General features: G+C 52.5%; 1 protein-coding gene across 11 annotated transcripts in view; it reads right to left on the bottom strand.

The window, feature by feature from the left end:
• Nucleotides 1-16,544, bottom strand: part of kcc (solute carrier family 12 member kcc) — a 114,765-nt gene that overhangs the window by 16,467 nt on the left and 81,754 nt on the right. The window contains exon 1 of one of the 11 annotated variants that reach the window (XM_025299656.1): nt 12,897-14,815. The exons of the other annotated variants lie outside the window; for them this stretch is intronic. Coding sequence (XP_025155441.1) covers nt 12,897-12,969 — 73 coding nt within the window. The 5' untranslated portion in view covers nt 12,970-14,815. Of the gene's footprint in view, nt 1-12,896; nt 14,816-16,544 lie in introns of those variants that run through there. 11 annotated transcript variants of the gene reach the window in all.

Below are 16,544 nucleotides of genomic sequence, written 5' to 3'. Positions count from 1 at the left end.
ATCCGAGACTCCCTCGGCGGCTCTTCGATACTCGCGTAACGAAGTTCACCCTCGGGTGTCCACGCGACGGTAAGCGTACCGGACACGCGTTGCCCCGGGAAATGCGACAACTGGGGCAATTTCTCTCCCGCGAAGTCACGACACCGAGATATACGATAGATAGATCGAAATGCCTTTCTCAGCCCGGGGTGGATAACTGTACCCCGCTTTTTATTCTTCATCAATGATTCCCTTTTGACTGTTGACCCCTTCGCTTGTTAGCGGATACATCGCTCTTCCTCCCCGCTGGAAAATTGCACCGGTCGCGGCCGGAAGGGAGGAGCACACGGCGCGGAGAGGGAAGCCAACCGATTCCGTTTCCGCGTACAGGGTGTAACGTCAATATATAGGTCAGTACGACGGGTTGTCCTTACTCCTATTCGGGCGACAATGCAGAAGTTGCCGAAAAAGTCACTCGACTTTGTTGATGATGATAGTTGCGGTGCTCTCTCTCTCTCTCTCTCTCTCAGTTGTGACGAGTGCAACTAACTTTGCACCGTGATCATTATGACAGTTTATCGGCCGTTTATCGACAGGATTCGGGCCTCGTTGAATTAAAAAAGTGAGTTTAAAAAATGAGAAATAAACATGACGGATTTAAGCCGAGTAAATAAGAGTAATAGTAAAAGGAGATAAATAATACAACATACTTCCTTGCTCCACATAATTTCTTAATTTCTTTCCAGTGTTGAAAAGTTCGGTAGGAGTCGGAGATTAGAAAGAACGGTATAGAAATATTTAGAAGCCTGTGTATACCATATTTCATCCATATTTCTACAAAAGACCGCTTCTGTAAAAGTACGAATCGACCAGAAAGACGCAGCATCAATATATTGATCGCAACTTAATCGACGACAATTATCAAGCGGCACATTTTCGGCACATCATCATAGCCTTGTTATCTTGACGCTTCTTTTATCGAAAGTAAGGCTTGACAGTTGTCATCGATCACGAGTGATCTTTTGTAGAAACATGGATGGAATATAGTGTGTAAGACTAAGAAAGGTATAGTTGCACTCGTCGTAACTGAGGGCAAACATCATTATCAACGAAAAGTCAACGAGTGCCTTCTCCGGCGACCTCTGCATTATCACGCGGATAAGGACAGGCAACCCCCCGTTATACTGACCTATATGTTGATGTTACAGTCTCGATTTGCCCGCGTGGTCTCCGCGCGGAAAAGCCATTGCGATGTACACACAGACGTATCGATAAGTCCGTTCTCTTCAGTCGAACTACCCTGGAACTTTGTCGCTTCTGCTTCCGACACGCCAAGTTACACATTTACTTCGCTCTGAAGAGACGAGAGGTGTGACCCAGTTCGGCCGACGAGGAGAACAAACCTGCACAATCTGCACGTTTGAGCACACTCTCTCGCCGTGCGTTCAAATCAGCGGACACTAATACGCCCGGCTGCGCGACCAGACGATCGCAATATCCCGGCGGGATTGTATTTGCGACTTTTTAGCCGGCTTCTACAAATTTCCCGACATCTTGCGGCCGCTGGCGTCAAACGACGGCCACACCGCGCCTTGCGCGTTTCCCGACATTCCCGACCCTTTCCTTGGCGCGATCGTTCGCTCCAATTTGCCGACCGCCCGACCGCTCTATAACACGCCCTCTATGACGCATTAGACGCGAGCGGATAATCGCGATCGGGCGTCATTTACAGCGCTCGATGCATCACGCTGCCAACGTGGCCGCGCGCGCGCGCGAGGATAATTGGCGAATTAAGCGTCCGGATTATTCCGAGATCGATCGGAGGCATAATCGAGGACAAACAAAGTAAGAATTTACTGGTCAACCGGCCGCCGCCGTGGAATGCGACGCCCCCCTCCTCGCCGTGCTCGTAATTGTAACGACTCGCCCCCTTGCCCCCTACGGCCGGGCATAATGATAATCGCAATATCTTACTGACGAGGCTGTAACAACCGCAGACTGCGCGAGCAAATGGCGATCGTAAGATCCGAGAGCCGTAACTCCCCGGGAATTGTCAATATCAGGCTTCTCGCCCGCAATGGCTCGCGCCGCGCCGTTGCGATTTATAGGCTTGTATCGTATAAAACTCGCCGGGGCGAGGGAGTCTTCCTTTCTCACGTGGCCCGCCGCGATACTTGATAACGAAATAACAATGCGCGCGATGTAACGGGTCGCGCGAGAGTAGCAAACGACCCGAGCAAAAAATTGTTAGGGCCGTTCCCATGAAGCGTAAGGTCTCGATAAGGCTGAAAGTAGGATGCTCTAATAAGGGGAACGGATATTTTTACTCAAGCAGTAATAAAAATATTTCCTTATAAGGCACTATTAATATCCCGACTAGAAATTTTGATTAGGTTCACCTAACATTGATAAGGACCTAATAGGGTGAACGAAAGGTAATCCTAAGTAAGTCAGTCCTTATAATGTCCTAACGACAAATGAGTAAGGAAGACCTTCATAAGGTTATAATGATTGGGTCCGCATTAGGATCTTAATGTACCAACTTTAGTGTATGATATAATTTGGTTCAGTTGATCAGGCCCTTGTCGGGATCTTATTCATTGTACCTAATATGATTTGCATTATCAAGTTTTAACAAAACAGTTTTTGGGTGTCATTGCCAAATATATAGATGTTTGCATTGAAAAAACTCTTCAGATCACTTGAATATATTTGTAAAATGCTGTAGACACACAACTTTACTCTTCAACACTACTTTATGTTTTGTCACCTTGTGATACTTTATGATCTTGTGATATTCATTTTATGTTTCTTTTCCGAAACATTTTACAGGTATGCTCAAGCGATCTAAAATATTATTTCATGCAAGTGTCATTTCTTATTTCTAATGTCATCATCCAGTATAGCCGTGGCGAGCAATCAGGAGCCATAATTTGAAAAAAAAAACGTAATAAGAATTCCATAAGGTAACTCAATAAGAACCTGACTATGAATCCTTACTAAGGTCCTGATATCCACGCTACGTTACATGACTTACTAGGTATTACCTTACTGCGACCTGATGTCCAAATGAGGTTAACCTAATCAGGACCATGGAATAAGTTTCTAGTCGGGCTTGTCTTATGATTGAGGTCCTTATGATATCGCCTTATAAGGATCCGTTAAACCATTTGTTACACATCTTGTAGGGCCCTTGTCTTCCAATCCCTAGTAGGGCCCGGTTAATGTTAAAGAAAAATAATCAGGTCCTTACTAGAGCCCTATTAATTGTTCTACTCGGGGACTCGTTGCGAGCGCAGCGTAAACTTGCCAAACGACGGACGCGTTTTCGAATTGCGTAATATCGCGACGGGAACTCGCGAGAACCGGACTTGGACCGTCCAGGATCCGCGGGAGTGCGATTTCGACACTGGTCGATCCTCCGGCTGATTCCAGACCGGCTTGCGAGGATATTGCGGTGAGTAAGCGCAATTCGCGACGTTCGTTAACTCGTTTTACTGGCTCGCTATCGGCTATCTAATTTGTCGTATCTCGTCGTTACGATTTACAGGCGCTCGTAAATTCGCCGTGACGAGACGAGCGGGATTCTTTCAACGAGATTCCCGTGAGATGCGCCGTGAGTATCGGACTTTCGCCGCGATTTCGATAACACGTTCCGTTGTACGTTTCCTACGTGGACTAGCGCTTCGGATATCATCGCCGTGCAGAGAAAAATGTTTCAGCTGGATAGACCTGTTTCCCGGTGAAATGCGAACGATTCAGAAATTCCGACCGAAATTCCGGCCGGAATTGTCAGGTTAGCCAAAAATCTCAATGATCCAAGCTGAATTCTCACGACTTTGATGGGAATTCCCGAATCGCTCCGTACTTCACCGGAAAATTGTCTCACTCAGCCCAACATTTTCTCTATATATCTATATTGCCGTGTACTAAATATCAATATAATGTCAAGTAACAATGTCAACGTGTTGATAAACGCTGTTGTTTATATCTCCTTTCGATTTAACCTCCCCTCACTCAACTTTCACTCTCGCGTGCGACAACGCAATCTGCTTCGAGCACTCGCGATCTTTCGGATTCCGCGGCGCGAAATCGGGAAACTGCGCGAAAATTAACGGTTCGGATGCGACGGTGTCGGGATGAGGAAGGATCGGTTTACGGATCACCGTGCGAGATAGCGCGGGTCTCCTTTGTGAAATAATACGCTTGGTCTTTCGTCTCGGGGGTACCGCGAGCCGCGGGATCGACGTTATCGTGTTTCCGTGAAAACATCGCGGCGTTTATCTCCCTCCCCTCCTCCCCCATGGTAGCTCCGTCCGGCTGCATTTTGCGCGAAGCGAAGACACTGCTGCGAGAATCGCGCGGTTTACCGGTCGCATTCGGCGCTAATGCGATTCCTCCTGCGAGTTTTGCTTTCGCGAAATTCACTAAAACCCATCTTGTTTCTCTGATCCTTGCATGCACGCCGGCTGTGTGCGTATGTGTGTGTTGCGCAATACAGCTCGATATCTTTGAGAAGCCTCGAATTTATTTATATGAATCCTCGCGAGGGAAATTACTCGCGAGACTGCCCGCTGCGCGAGGCTTAACGGCCATTACCTAGGATCGAACTGACATATAATTACGCACGCGTCAATGCGCAAGATCCGTTCGGTCGTGGCGGATGCCTTAATAAGCCAAACAAGGATCGGGAAAATCAGGCTAATGAACGTCGAGCATCGTAACTGGAGACGTTAATTAAGGCCGATATCTTCTAACGTCCCTCCGGTGGTCACTCGAGCCTCGCGCAATCGACATGATTGCATTCGTTAAATATTCCGAGAGCGCAATTAACCCTCTCGCCGATTTGTTTCGCCTCTGTCCGCGCGCGGACCTCGATAAAGCGTGAAAATTCCCTCCCGTGGAATTGGCCGACTGAATAAATCGACGCGATCGTGGTTATGCTTCGAGGATTTACACTCGTGCGCGCGTATATATATATAGGTGTGTGTGTGTATGTGTGTGTGTGTGTGTGTGTGTGTGTATGTGTATACGCACGGAAACACGTGCGTGTTCTCACGTTATTCCAGAGAAAAAGTAGGAGCGAATTAAAAAAAACATCGCGTCGACACGTTCGATCAAAATTTAACGACACGAAAAGACTGAAAGATCATGAGCTCTGAGTTGAGAGACAAAGGGATTCTCAAGCGGTAATGGCCCAGAGTCCCCAGGTGCAAGGCGCGCTCAAAGGCTCCAAGATCCAAAGCTCCAAAGATCAAAGATTAAAGATCTCCAAATTGAGGAGAACTTATTAACTGTTTGGCCACACACGCAGGCGAAAAGTTTGTGTACGTGAGAAATCTTTCTTACAGATAATTCTATTTTTGAAATCGCCCGAAAATGAAGAGAGAAGGAGAGAGAAGGAGAGAGAAGGAGAGAGAGAGAGAGAGAGAGAGAGAGAGAGAGAGAGAATCTTATCCGACGTGCCGAATTCTACTCTCTCGAGCATCACTTTCATAAATCCCATTTCTACACCGGTGGCTCGTAAATAAAGCTAAACAGCCGTGCGCGCGTTTCGGCAACGGTGGCGGCGGCGGTGGCGGCAGCCGAATTGAATTTCATATTTCAAACTTATGGCAATTACTGCGCGATACTGTACTTTATCGAGTGGGCGGCGGCTGGCGATTATTGGCCACCGCCGCGAGCCGATTGATTTACGTCCGTCGGCACGTGTGTATCTCTGTATGTGTATGTCTGTGTGTATGTGTGTGTGTGTGTGTGTGTGTGTGTATTCGCACACGTGTAGCACATTTTAACACGTGTCGGGCGCGGCACGCCTCGCGTAAGTAAGACGCGGCGCGCAACTAGCTTATGATATCGCCGTATCCGAGTCGGATGACCGGTTGCAATTACACCGGTCGCGCGTGACTGATAATACACCGATAATGAAATAATGAAAGACGTTATTTTGCGGCGACGAACGTCGTCGCTCTGGCATCGTGAGACGATGTCTTTCGCGTTAGCGCACACTCGCCAGCAAGCCGTATATTCCTTCAGCTGCGACATTCCCTAGGAAATTGCAGCTGAAATAATTCCAACGCCTTCGCCGGAGATTTGTTGCGTGACGGCGGCGGATCTGTCGCGGCGCGTTCGTTGGCACGCTTCATCACTCGGAAAACACTCCCCGCGCGGTCCAACCGGATTTTATTTCATGCAATTGTGCAAAACAGACTCGGTTCGTTTAGACGGACACGGAGAGAAAAGACCGCGGCTGGCGCGTTCCGATTCTCCACTCCCGTCGCGCGGAGTCGCTTCGATTCCCGACAATTCCGCACGAACAAACGCGCCCGAGAATTTTCGTCTCGATCCCTCAACGAACTTTCAAACTTTCCACCTTCGGTCGGTCGGTCGGATGAGACGAGCTTTGGCGAGGGATCCGATGAAAGAACCTCCGCAAAAAGTGGCCGTTTTTCGGTGCTCGATTTTTAAATTAAATTTTATGCGAAATGATAGCTCACGATAAGACATTGATCGCAAGAAAGTTTTACATTGAGCGTACGATTGGTTTCCGAGATATAGAGGGTCAAAGTGGTCACTACCTGCTAAGGAAGTTTGACATTAATAACATTTTATCGCACGAATTTTTGCGAAATTCAGTATCTATGGGTTCTTTGAGTTGCTTATTACGAATTCGATGTCAGATTCAAAAAATTCAAGATGGCGGATGTAATATAGCGGACACAAATAGTGAAACAATTATTTACTTTTGTTAGAACTGTTGCACCAGATTTACATTTAGATTACATTTACCTTCAGTGTAGACAAGATGAAAAAGTTATCCAGCCAATGAAGGCAAGATAAAAATGTTATCCAGTCAGTGAAGGCAAGATAAAAAAGTTATCCAGCCAATGAAGGCAAGATAAGCTTCTAAATATAACGAATAAAGCTATCGCGTTATCCTTTATGCGTCATGTAACGTATCAATTTGAATTTGATATCCTTTTTATGAAAAAACAATAAAAAAAAACTTTTTCCGCTCAAAAATTGTCGTTGAAAAAATTACTTTCGAAAACCTAATAGAAAATTCGCAATCAGCTAGCCAAGGAAAAAAAAAAAAAACGACAACACAACAGTTCCAACAAAAGTAAATGATTGTTTCACTACGTGTGTCCGCCATGTTGCCACCTGCCATCTTGAATTTTTGAAATCTGACATCAGATTCATAATCAGCAACTCAAAGAACACCCATAGATGGCGAATTTTGCAAAAATTCGTGCGATAAAGCGCTATCAGTGTCATACTTTCTTAGCAGGTAGTGACCACTTTGACCCTCTACATCGTGGAAACCAATCGTATGCTCAACGTAAAACTGTAATTAATGTCATGAACTACCTTTTGGCATAAAATACGATTCCAAAGTCGAGGACCGAAAAACGGGCGAAAAATCGACCCTCTTCGCGGAGGTTCTTTAAATAATCGGCAATTACGAGCGAGCGAGCGGAGCGTGAATTTCGCGCGGAAGCGCAACCCCGCCCGTCTCAGCGCGGCTACGCTATGCCGACATAATTTTCCGATGCATGACCGCACCAACGCCGACCGCCGCCGCAGCATCCGAGCTGCAGGCGAGCGCGCGTGTCACCGGGATGCGCTCCCCGTGGCCACGACGACTCAGCATTCTCCGTGGCCACCGCTCACCCCCCAGTGACGAAAAGAGGAGTCGCGGGCTCGAGGAGGCGAAAGCTGCAGCCTTGCAGCCGGCAGCTCGCGGAATCTCTTTGCGGATTTCGATCAGGACCACCGAACGGCGACCGAGCCTCCACGTCGCGTTGTCCGGGTGTGAAGCAACGAACGAGCGGGCGATTTCCCTCTCGGAGACGCAGCGACTCTCGCAAGCGGAAGCTGGAAGCCGGCTCGGCGATAAAATTTCAAACTTTCGAGAGCTCGCGGCTCGCGACGGTTCCCCCCGCTCGGCGAATTTTCCAGCGGTCTCTATTCGCTCCTGTTTCTGCCTCCGCCGTCGGCCGCCCGTCAAAAAGTGTCACCGAAGTGCCGGCGAAGGAGGTCGATTGAGCGACTCGAGAAGGGAGGACGAGTGTATTTATAAATGTCCGCCCGCAGAGACGAGGAACTCGCGCTCGTTGCGGCGTTCGACGGCGCGGAAGCGACGGTTTTCTTCGCCACGGCCGAGTGCTTTCCCGAGCCGAGCGACGTGACGTCGGGAATTTACGGCGACGCCTCGATGATTGCGTTACATTGCGCGGCATCGCGCGATGCATTGTTTACGGCGACGGGCCGTGTAAGTGGAGGAGGCCGACGCATAAATTTCATCGGGCTGCGACTCCGGCGGATCAATCATGATTGCGCGCGCGCGTGTGTATGTGTGTGTGTGTGTGTGTGTGTAGGCGTGCGAATGGTCGGGCAAACGCGTAAATCTCGACGGGGCTGCGAAACAGTTTGCGCGTCTATGCGTGCCCGCGCTGACGCATTCTTACTCGCGAGTGCCAACGTTTTCGATGTAAGTACTATTGATCGGACTCCGCTGGACTCGTCAATTATTAGCGTTTCCCATACGTGGGGTACGAATTTGGGTTAAATAATATACACCGAGCCGCTGCTGAAAAATTTCCACCCCCCTCCCCTCCTCCGTAAAAGGGTCGCGCGCTCGCGCTCGGGACACGCTCGACATCTGCGGCAGCGCGAGTAATTTGTATCGAAAAGGGGGGAGGGGGTACATCCATATCTGTTTTAATCAATCAGTTGATCGCTTACTTGGGATTACAATTTGCTATGAGCAGCGCGAGAGCGGGCTGCTTGCATCGAAGCCGACGTTTGTACGTTGCAACACGACCAATCAATAATTGACTCGGGTGTCTCTTCAGTCCGACGGTTTCAGCGAAATTTTCCAACTCTACGCGAAATTCTGTTCAATGTTACAAGTAGTTTCCTGATCAGAGTGTCCTTGAACCACCCTGCGCGAAATAAATGCGCTCGACCTCGATTGACCGGCGGAGTTTTCAATTATTGTAATCACGAGGAGCGAGGCTTTTTGTTAAACAATACACCGCTCGTTAATGGTGAAAGTTAGCCGTTTTAGCGCGGCGGCTAATCCGGAATTTACGCTAATCTTTTCGACACGATTTTCGTAAAAAAAAAAAAAAAAAAAAAAAAAAAGAAGAAAAAAAAGAACTTTCTAGAATCGGGAACATGTCAAATTTCAGCGAAACTTCGTGCACGAGAAATTCTCTCGAGGTGCGAGAGGACGAAAAAAGTGTGCGTAATCGCGGTTTACACTCCTCAAGTTGTCTCGTGTTAACTCGTGTCTCGAAATGCTCTCATCTGTCTTATCACGAGATAATACGGACACAAGTGAGGAAAGTCCCGGAACATCCGACGCTTGCGAAAAAAATCTCGGCGATTCTCCGGCGCGGAATCCGCACGGAACGACGTCATCATTCGCTCGCGGCGAACGGAATCGGACGGAGCGCGCACCCTTCTCGCGGTAGAACGCGATGTAAACAAACGTGCTTTTAATTGCTCCGTCTCCGGCGTGCACCGAGCGTTCCGAGCGCTTTTTTTGCGGTTGTCCATTTTTATTCAAATCGCGTACCTACAGAACGGAAAAACGTACCTCTCGATGAGGCGAACCGCCTCGATAGCGTACATCGCGGATAAATTCACTTCAGATGAGTAACGTTATTTTTAGCTTGCAGCGCGGAGTGAAATTCAAAACTCGCGTGTGTGTGGCGCGCGCGCGCGCGCGCGTGTGTGTGTGTGTGTGTGTGTTACGTAACTCGATTTTATTCTTCGCGTTTATTGTTCCGCGTTATTGTTCCGCATCGCAACGAAAAATATAACTCGTCTCTTTTGCGGCAAATAGCAGTTGCTTTCTTGCTCTTGTCCCTTCGACATCCCGACCACTCCAACAATGCTGGAAGACTGAAAGTCCCGATTACTCCTCCAAGAGGATTCTTCCCGCGAAAGACACACCCCCGTCTCGCGAATTGCGCGCAGTGGCACTGCACGTACCTCGCGACAAAGGTAATCGTTGTTGTCATTGTTATTGCCGTGATCCAACGTGTTTTTCAATCCGCCGACGTCATTTTCCAAGTTCGACGAGTTCGACTCTTCCCGGTCCCGCGAATTCCCGGCCGCGTCCCTCGACTCTGCAAGTTAATCGGCAAGCCCGAACGGAGCCCGGGGAACTCCCGTCGAGCTCGCCGCTCGACGGCGATAAGGTCTCGGCTGTGACCCGCGCGGAAGATCGCCGCGTGCAAAAACGAACTTCATTTAAATCGAGATCGAGGAGAACCTTTGCGCCGCGCGGATGTCGGCCGACGACGAACTTTGACCTTTGATCACCGCCGCCGCTGCCGTGCATTCGAAGCAACGCTTCACGTTTCGCTGATCAAAGGACACCCCGCCCTACCTCGCCCGGTGCATTTGCATGCACACGTACATACGTTATTACGCGTGTATGCGGCGCGCTCACCCCCGGCGTGCAGTTTAGCCGCCGACGACCGCCGTTTTCGCGATGCCTCTCTCGCGGACGGTGAACGCCGAAGAGAAGTCACGTCGAAGAGAGCCGGTTTCCATGACTGTTTGACCCCCATTGGGTGCGGAACGGCGCAACATCGAACGTGCTCTCTCTCTCTCTCTCTCTCTCTCTCTCTCTCTCTCTCTCTCTCTCTCTCTCTCTCTCTCTCTCTCTGTCTCTCTCTCTCTCTCTCTCTCTCTCTCTCTCACTCTCTCTGCTTGTTTCAACGCGTTAAACGGGATATCATTTGTTTAAGCGGCAAGTGTGTCGCTTTGGTAACGCGAAATAACAAACATAATAATAATATGCGGAATGAGAAGTAAGAGGGTGAAAAATGGAACGAAGACAATTCCTTAAGAGACAAACGACGACCGCAGCAAATAGTAGGAGAATCTAAGAGGGCTGCTCAAGTTTGTTTGATAATAGCGGTCTTCAAGTTATCCAAAGACGTGCGAAAGGGTGGTCTGTGATGTGACACGACAAGTGTTCGCCAACGCGAGTTACCGGCTGACTGCGTAAAAATAACGTAAGGTAGATGTAATGAAAAAAGAAAAATTATTGTTCTCGGCAAACGAAACGCTGAGCAATGGCTGAAGTGAGCTAAGCAGCAGCCTGACAGAGGCTGATTGTAATCCGATGGTTTAATCCTTCGTACCCTGGATTAATTTGCCGAGGAGAGCTCACTAAATTCCGACAGAAATGCACAGAACAGGTGAGACACAGAAAACGACTCAGAAACATATGAGCGTTTGTGCAGAGCGGCACTTTCAAGTACCGTCAAGGTATAAAGGTTTAACCAGCACGCGCGACAGTCGTCCCGTCGTGAGTGATCGACTTCTTCTCTCTCGCGAAACATAAACATCAGCGTGTATTTTTCTCGAGAAGGAGAAGAGTCTTTTGACCAAACTGACGGATGTCCGTTCTCCCAATCGAGCAATCGAGCTCGGATAATCGAAGAATATCGAGGAGACACGCGCGGGAAGACATAAGCGCTGTTCACTACGTGACGAACTTGAGCGACAACGACTTCCTCTTCGATATTTACGAGAAACTCGGCTATTTAATTTCTCTTCCACGTTCCACGAGGCGAGAATTGACATTCGACGCTCGGCGGAGGCGGAGGCGGAGGCGAAGGGACGAGGGAGGGACTACGCTTTTAGAGGATCTATCGGAAGCTATCAGCGGACGGTGTTAAAAACACACTGAGATACTCGACGATAGTATATATGCGCCGCGCTCTCGCTACTTCTCCCTCCCTCCCGCCCGCCCGCCCGGCCTCCACCTCCCTCTCTCTCTCTCTCTTTCTCTCTCTCTCTCTCTCTCTCTCTCTCTCTCTCTCTCTCTCACACACAGCCTGTGTGTGTCTCGTGTGCACTATCGATTCACCTCGCGGCCTTGTGCTTAATTGAATTAGTATCGGGCTAAAAAAGGATGACCTTGAGTCAATTAACGGCGGGATGGAATAAGACGGAGTGGCGCTCGTCACTCGCAGGAGCGGCAAAAAGAGAAAGTTCCTCTTTAAGCCGCGATTAATCCCCGCGGTTATGATCCTCTCAACGGCCATATTTCGCGGAGCATGCTCACTGTGTGAAGTAGCGGCCATTAATTTTTGCCGACGTTTACGAAAAATCGACGGGTTTTGTCCGGCGGCACGGACGTCGGAATCTGCCGATTCGCCGATTCCTTCGCCCTCGCACCCGTTTCTTTCTTTCTTTCTTTCTTTCTTTCTTTCTTTCTTTCCTTTCCGTCCTAACTTTTCTGTTTTTTTTTTGTTCGTCGAGCAAGTGTCGCGTCTACTCTCAGTCGGAGATATCGATTCGCGCGAGAAACGAACGCGTTTGATGTTACGTCGAGGTGAGATTCTCCGGAGCAAATCTCAACAGAGCGAGCAATTTCCCTCCCGGAGACTCGTAATACAAGAAAGAAAGAAAGAAAGAAAGAAAGAAAGAAAGAAACACAGCAGCGCCGCAAATACGACACGCATGCAAAGCTCGGTGTCGTTCGTCGCGCGGTTGCCCCGAGATTCCCGGCGAAGCGGATTCGTAGGCTTCCACCGAAAGAGAAGGCGAAACTGTCGCCGGGCGACCTCCAGCGAGCACGAGGGCTGAGAATTTAGCCGAGGCCTCAATCTCGGCGTGCGAATCGCACGGCCAAGTATTTTCGCGGAAAGTCGCCCGTCGCCGGATCGCCGAGAGTCTCTCGAACTTCGCTAGCGAGGGAGCGCGCGAGAGCGGGGCATTCCGGGGAATTCCGCTCGTCGGCGGCGCGCGCGTGCTCGCTCGCTCGCTCGCTCGCGCAGGCGGAAGGAGCATCGAAGGCGAAGCGGATCGAAGAAGCGGAGGATCGGGAGCGAGTTCTCTCGCTCGAGGAGCAGCGAGAGGCGCTGAGAGGGAGAGATGCGTACCAGCCTGCGGCCGCGCTGGCGAACCGTCGGGCACGACGATCTTCGTCTGCGACTTCGGCGTGCCCTCGCTCATGATGATGCTTTCGACGCGTCTTCGATTTTCCGCCGGACTCTCCGGGGCTACCACCGGGGCTGGCGAACGCGAGGAAACCCCCTCTTCCAGCTGCCAGCCGAAGCTCAGCGCGACGTCGTCCACGCTTCCCCGATAGCCGCTCGGCGGTTCGGCGCTCTCCTCCTGCTGCCGCTCCGACGGGAATAGTCCCCCCCCGCCTCCCCCGGCGGCCTCCTGCCGTTCGTTCGTTCGTTCGTTCGTTCGATCGATCGATCGTCCGGACCGATCGCTCGCGCACGGCTTTCCGATGTACGATCTCCGCTCACGGCTGCGTGCGTCCCTCGCTGCGGCTCGCTGATCTCCTCGTGATCAGGCTCGACGCTCCTGTCGCGTGTCCTCCTGGACGTCGTCCACCGCGAGACCGGGCACTCTCGACGGGGAGGGGACGCGCGGAGACTCGACGGAGTGTCCTCGGTCCGCGAGGAACGATCGAACCGACCGCCGGCTGCAACGATCGGCAGATCGTCGTGACATTCGTCGACGATCCCGGAGGATCGACGGGAGTGGTGAATCAGCGAGGTCGGGCTTTGATCAGCTGTTTCCGATCGGTCCTCGGCGATCACGGAACGGCACACGCGCTCGATCGTCCTTACCGGTCGCGTCGGGACGTCGCGAGCGGGCGAGTGAGCGACGGCGCGAGATCGATCGCGATGGCTCTCGAGCGAGCCCGGCGCCGGAACTCGCGAGATCGCGGAAGCGGAGTTCCCTCCCGGCCAGAGAGAGAGAGAGACAGAGAGGGAGACAGAGAGAGAGCGAGCGTTCCTCTCGCACTCTTCGCGACTTACTCCTCCGCCTCGATCCCTCCTCGCCGACCCTCTTCGCGAGCTGGGAGGAGTCGACATGCGCCGCGACACGGTGGCGATCGGCTTACGTACGGCCGAGGCGGGCGCTCTCTCAGTCTCTCGGCGGATGCATCTCTCCCTTCCCTTCTCGTTGTCTCTCTCTCTCTCTTTTTCTCTCGCTCGCTCGCTCGCTCGCTCGCTCTTTCTCTGTCTCTCTCGCAGGCGGTGTCACAAGGTCACGAGATCACTGGGTTCGGCTGCTGGATTCACGCGCGCTGCCGTACGGTACGTACGTCGTCGTACGTACGTGCGGTATGTTCGATCGATCGGTTGCTCGCTCGGTCGCTCGGAGGGAGAAACGCACGCACGGTCGATCGCGATCCCCTCGCTGCATACAGCGCGGACACACGCGTACGCCTAGGCAGCGCGATCTCGCGCGATACCGTCCCACCTGATTTTGCGCTTGAGAGATTCGTTCGATACTCGGAAGCGCGTGCCGTCGCCTCGTCGAGCGCTTCCCTCCGCGAGAAGAGGGTCCAGGTACGTGTCCAGAGATCGAGAGAGAGAGAGAGAGAGACACAGAGAGAAAGGGGCAAGTAGGGAGGGAGATCTCGGGATCTGTGAGACACGCGCGCACGACTGACAAAATTGTTGCTGCTGCTGCTGCTGCTGTTGCTGCTGCTGTTGCTGTTGCTGTTGCTGCTGCCGATGCCGTTGCTATCACGAGCGAGACGGCATCAGAGACCAGGCGATGAGGCGAAGGGACTGGTCAGGGGAGAGCGACGAGCGGTGCGCGCAGCGCGCCTTCGTCGTCTGGCTAGAACGCGGCGGGACGTATCTACTGCGCCGCGGCTGACTAGAGCGCGGACCGTCGCTACTGGGCGCGCAGAGCAGTGGTACGAGCCGTGTGTCGAACAGACTGGCTCCTCCAGCGCGCTGCGGAGTCACGGGTCACCACCCTTGCGCGTCTCTTCCTGGACCAGCTCTCTCCCTCTCCGTCTATCTGTCTTTCTCCGCCTGCCTGCCTGCCTGCCTCTCTCTCTCTCTCTCTCTCTCTCTCTCTCTCTCTCCTTCTCTCTCCCTCCCTCGCTTGCAACCTCCTTCCGCCCTTCTCCTCTCTCCCCCTCTCTCTCTCTCTCTCTCTCTCTCTCTCTCTCTATTACCCTTTCGTGCTCACACACCCTCCTTCCTCTCTCCCCGTCCTTCTCTCGCTCTCTACCTCTCGTCTCTCAACGACGTGCCGAGCGTGCAACGATCGTGTCCGACACTGGACTCTCGCGCGCGCGACAGCGAGCTTTCCCTCGCGGAAAACGTCGACTGCCACTGCGAGGGGGTCGCTCGGTCGGTCGCGCACAGTGATGGCGAAGCGCTCTCTCCCCGGCTTTTCCAGGGGCTCTCTCTCTCTCTCTCTCTCTCTCTTTCCCTCCTCTCTTTTTCCCCTCCGCCTCTCTTTGCACCCCGCGCTACGTCGCGCGCGCACGCTTCTACACCCTCTCCTCTCGGCGACCCCACCCCGTCGTGAACACCACGCCGTTCTCTCTTACTCTCTCTCTCCCCCTCCCTCCCTCCCTCCCTCTCTCGTCTCGTCTCGCTTCGTCCCGCCGCGCGTGTTTCCCTCCCGGTTTCCCTCTCGCTTGCTCTCCAGCGAGGACCGCGCGCGAGGCGTCCCGGGCGTAGTGAGCAGCTCTCTCACCCGCTTTTCCTCGTCCTCGCACGGCGCCTGCGCGCCCCGGGGATGTCCCCTTCCGCTCCCTCCCGGGCCGCCGATAGCCTCCTGCCTGCATCCTCCGTTCCGCGGGTGCCCTCCCGGTCTCTTTCGTGGTCCACGCCAACCATCCCTCCCTCTCACGCTCTCACCCCTTCCGTCCGTCTCTCTCCGTCTCCTCGTCGCGGCCGCCCCCGCCCGCCCGCTCTCGCTTCGCTCCTCGCCAGCCCGATTCTCTCCTCTCTCATCCAGCTCGGCAAAGACCCTCTCTCGCCGCCACCGCCGTCGCCGCCGTCGCCGGCGCTTTTTCCTCTTCTTCCCTCTCTGTTGGGCGACCGCCGCCGCATTTATCCACGCCGTCCTCTTTCATCCACCCACGCGAGCGGGCGCGCGCGTTATCTTATTCGAGAGCACACGTTCGCACTGCGCGTTGGCGCTCTCGTCTCTCTCTCTCTCTCTCTCTCTCTCTCTCTCTCTCTCTCTGTGTGTGTGTGTGTGTGACGAGTCCTCCGCCGCGCGACGCGCTTTCGGCCGCTCGCCGATCGGATTTGAATGCGTGCGGCCGCGCGCGAAAACGGGTCACGGTTGTGTCTCTCTCGCGAGGGAGAAGCGACGGCTGCTCTCGCGCAAGCAGAGATCGCAGACTCGCGACGAGAGGGCAGATTGTGAATTCAGGCCGCGCGCGATCCGCCGCCTAACGAATTCATCTTTGTCTCTCCTCTCGTGAGGCCGCGAGGGACGAGAGAGCGCACCAAGCGGACGAATCGCCGGCGTCGACATAGCTATGCACGCTCGTCGCGATTACGCGTTAAATCGCGATAAATCGCCGTTGTGCCTCGCGAATAAATCGACGCTCGACGGCGCGATTTTATTCGCCGAACGAGAGGCATGTCTCTTCGCGCCGGTAAACGCCCGCCACACAGAGATGGTGGTAAATAAAGAGAGGAGGGAGAGAGGGGGGAGAGAGAGAGAGAGAGAGAGGAACACCCCGGTGATGCGTTATTTTGCTGGCAACGGCGGCTATTTACGTTCACACCTACAGGGCGAAC

Source organism: Harpegnathos saltator, unplaced genomic scaffold (genome assembly GCF_003227715.2).
Source record: "Harpegnathos saltator strain DR-91 unplaced genomic scaffold, Hsal_v8.6 scaffold288, whole genome shotgun sequence".
Taxonomy (NCBI): Eukaryota; Metazoa; Arthropoda; class Insecta; order Hymenoptera; family Formicidae; genus Harpegnathos; species Harpegnathos saltator.
Note: the sequence above shows the minus strand (reverse complement) of the source record. Positions and strands in the feature narration are given on the sequence as shown.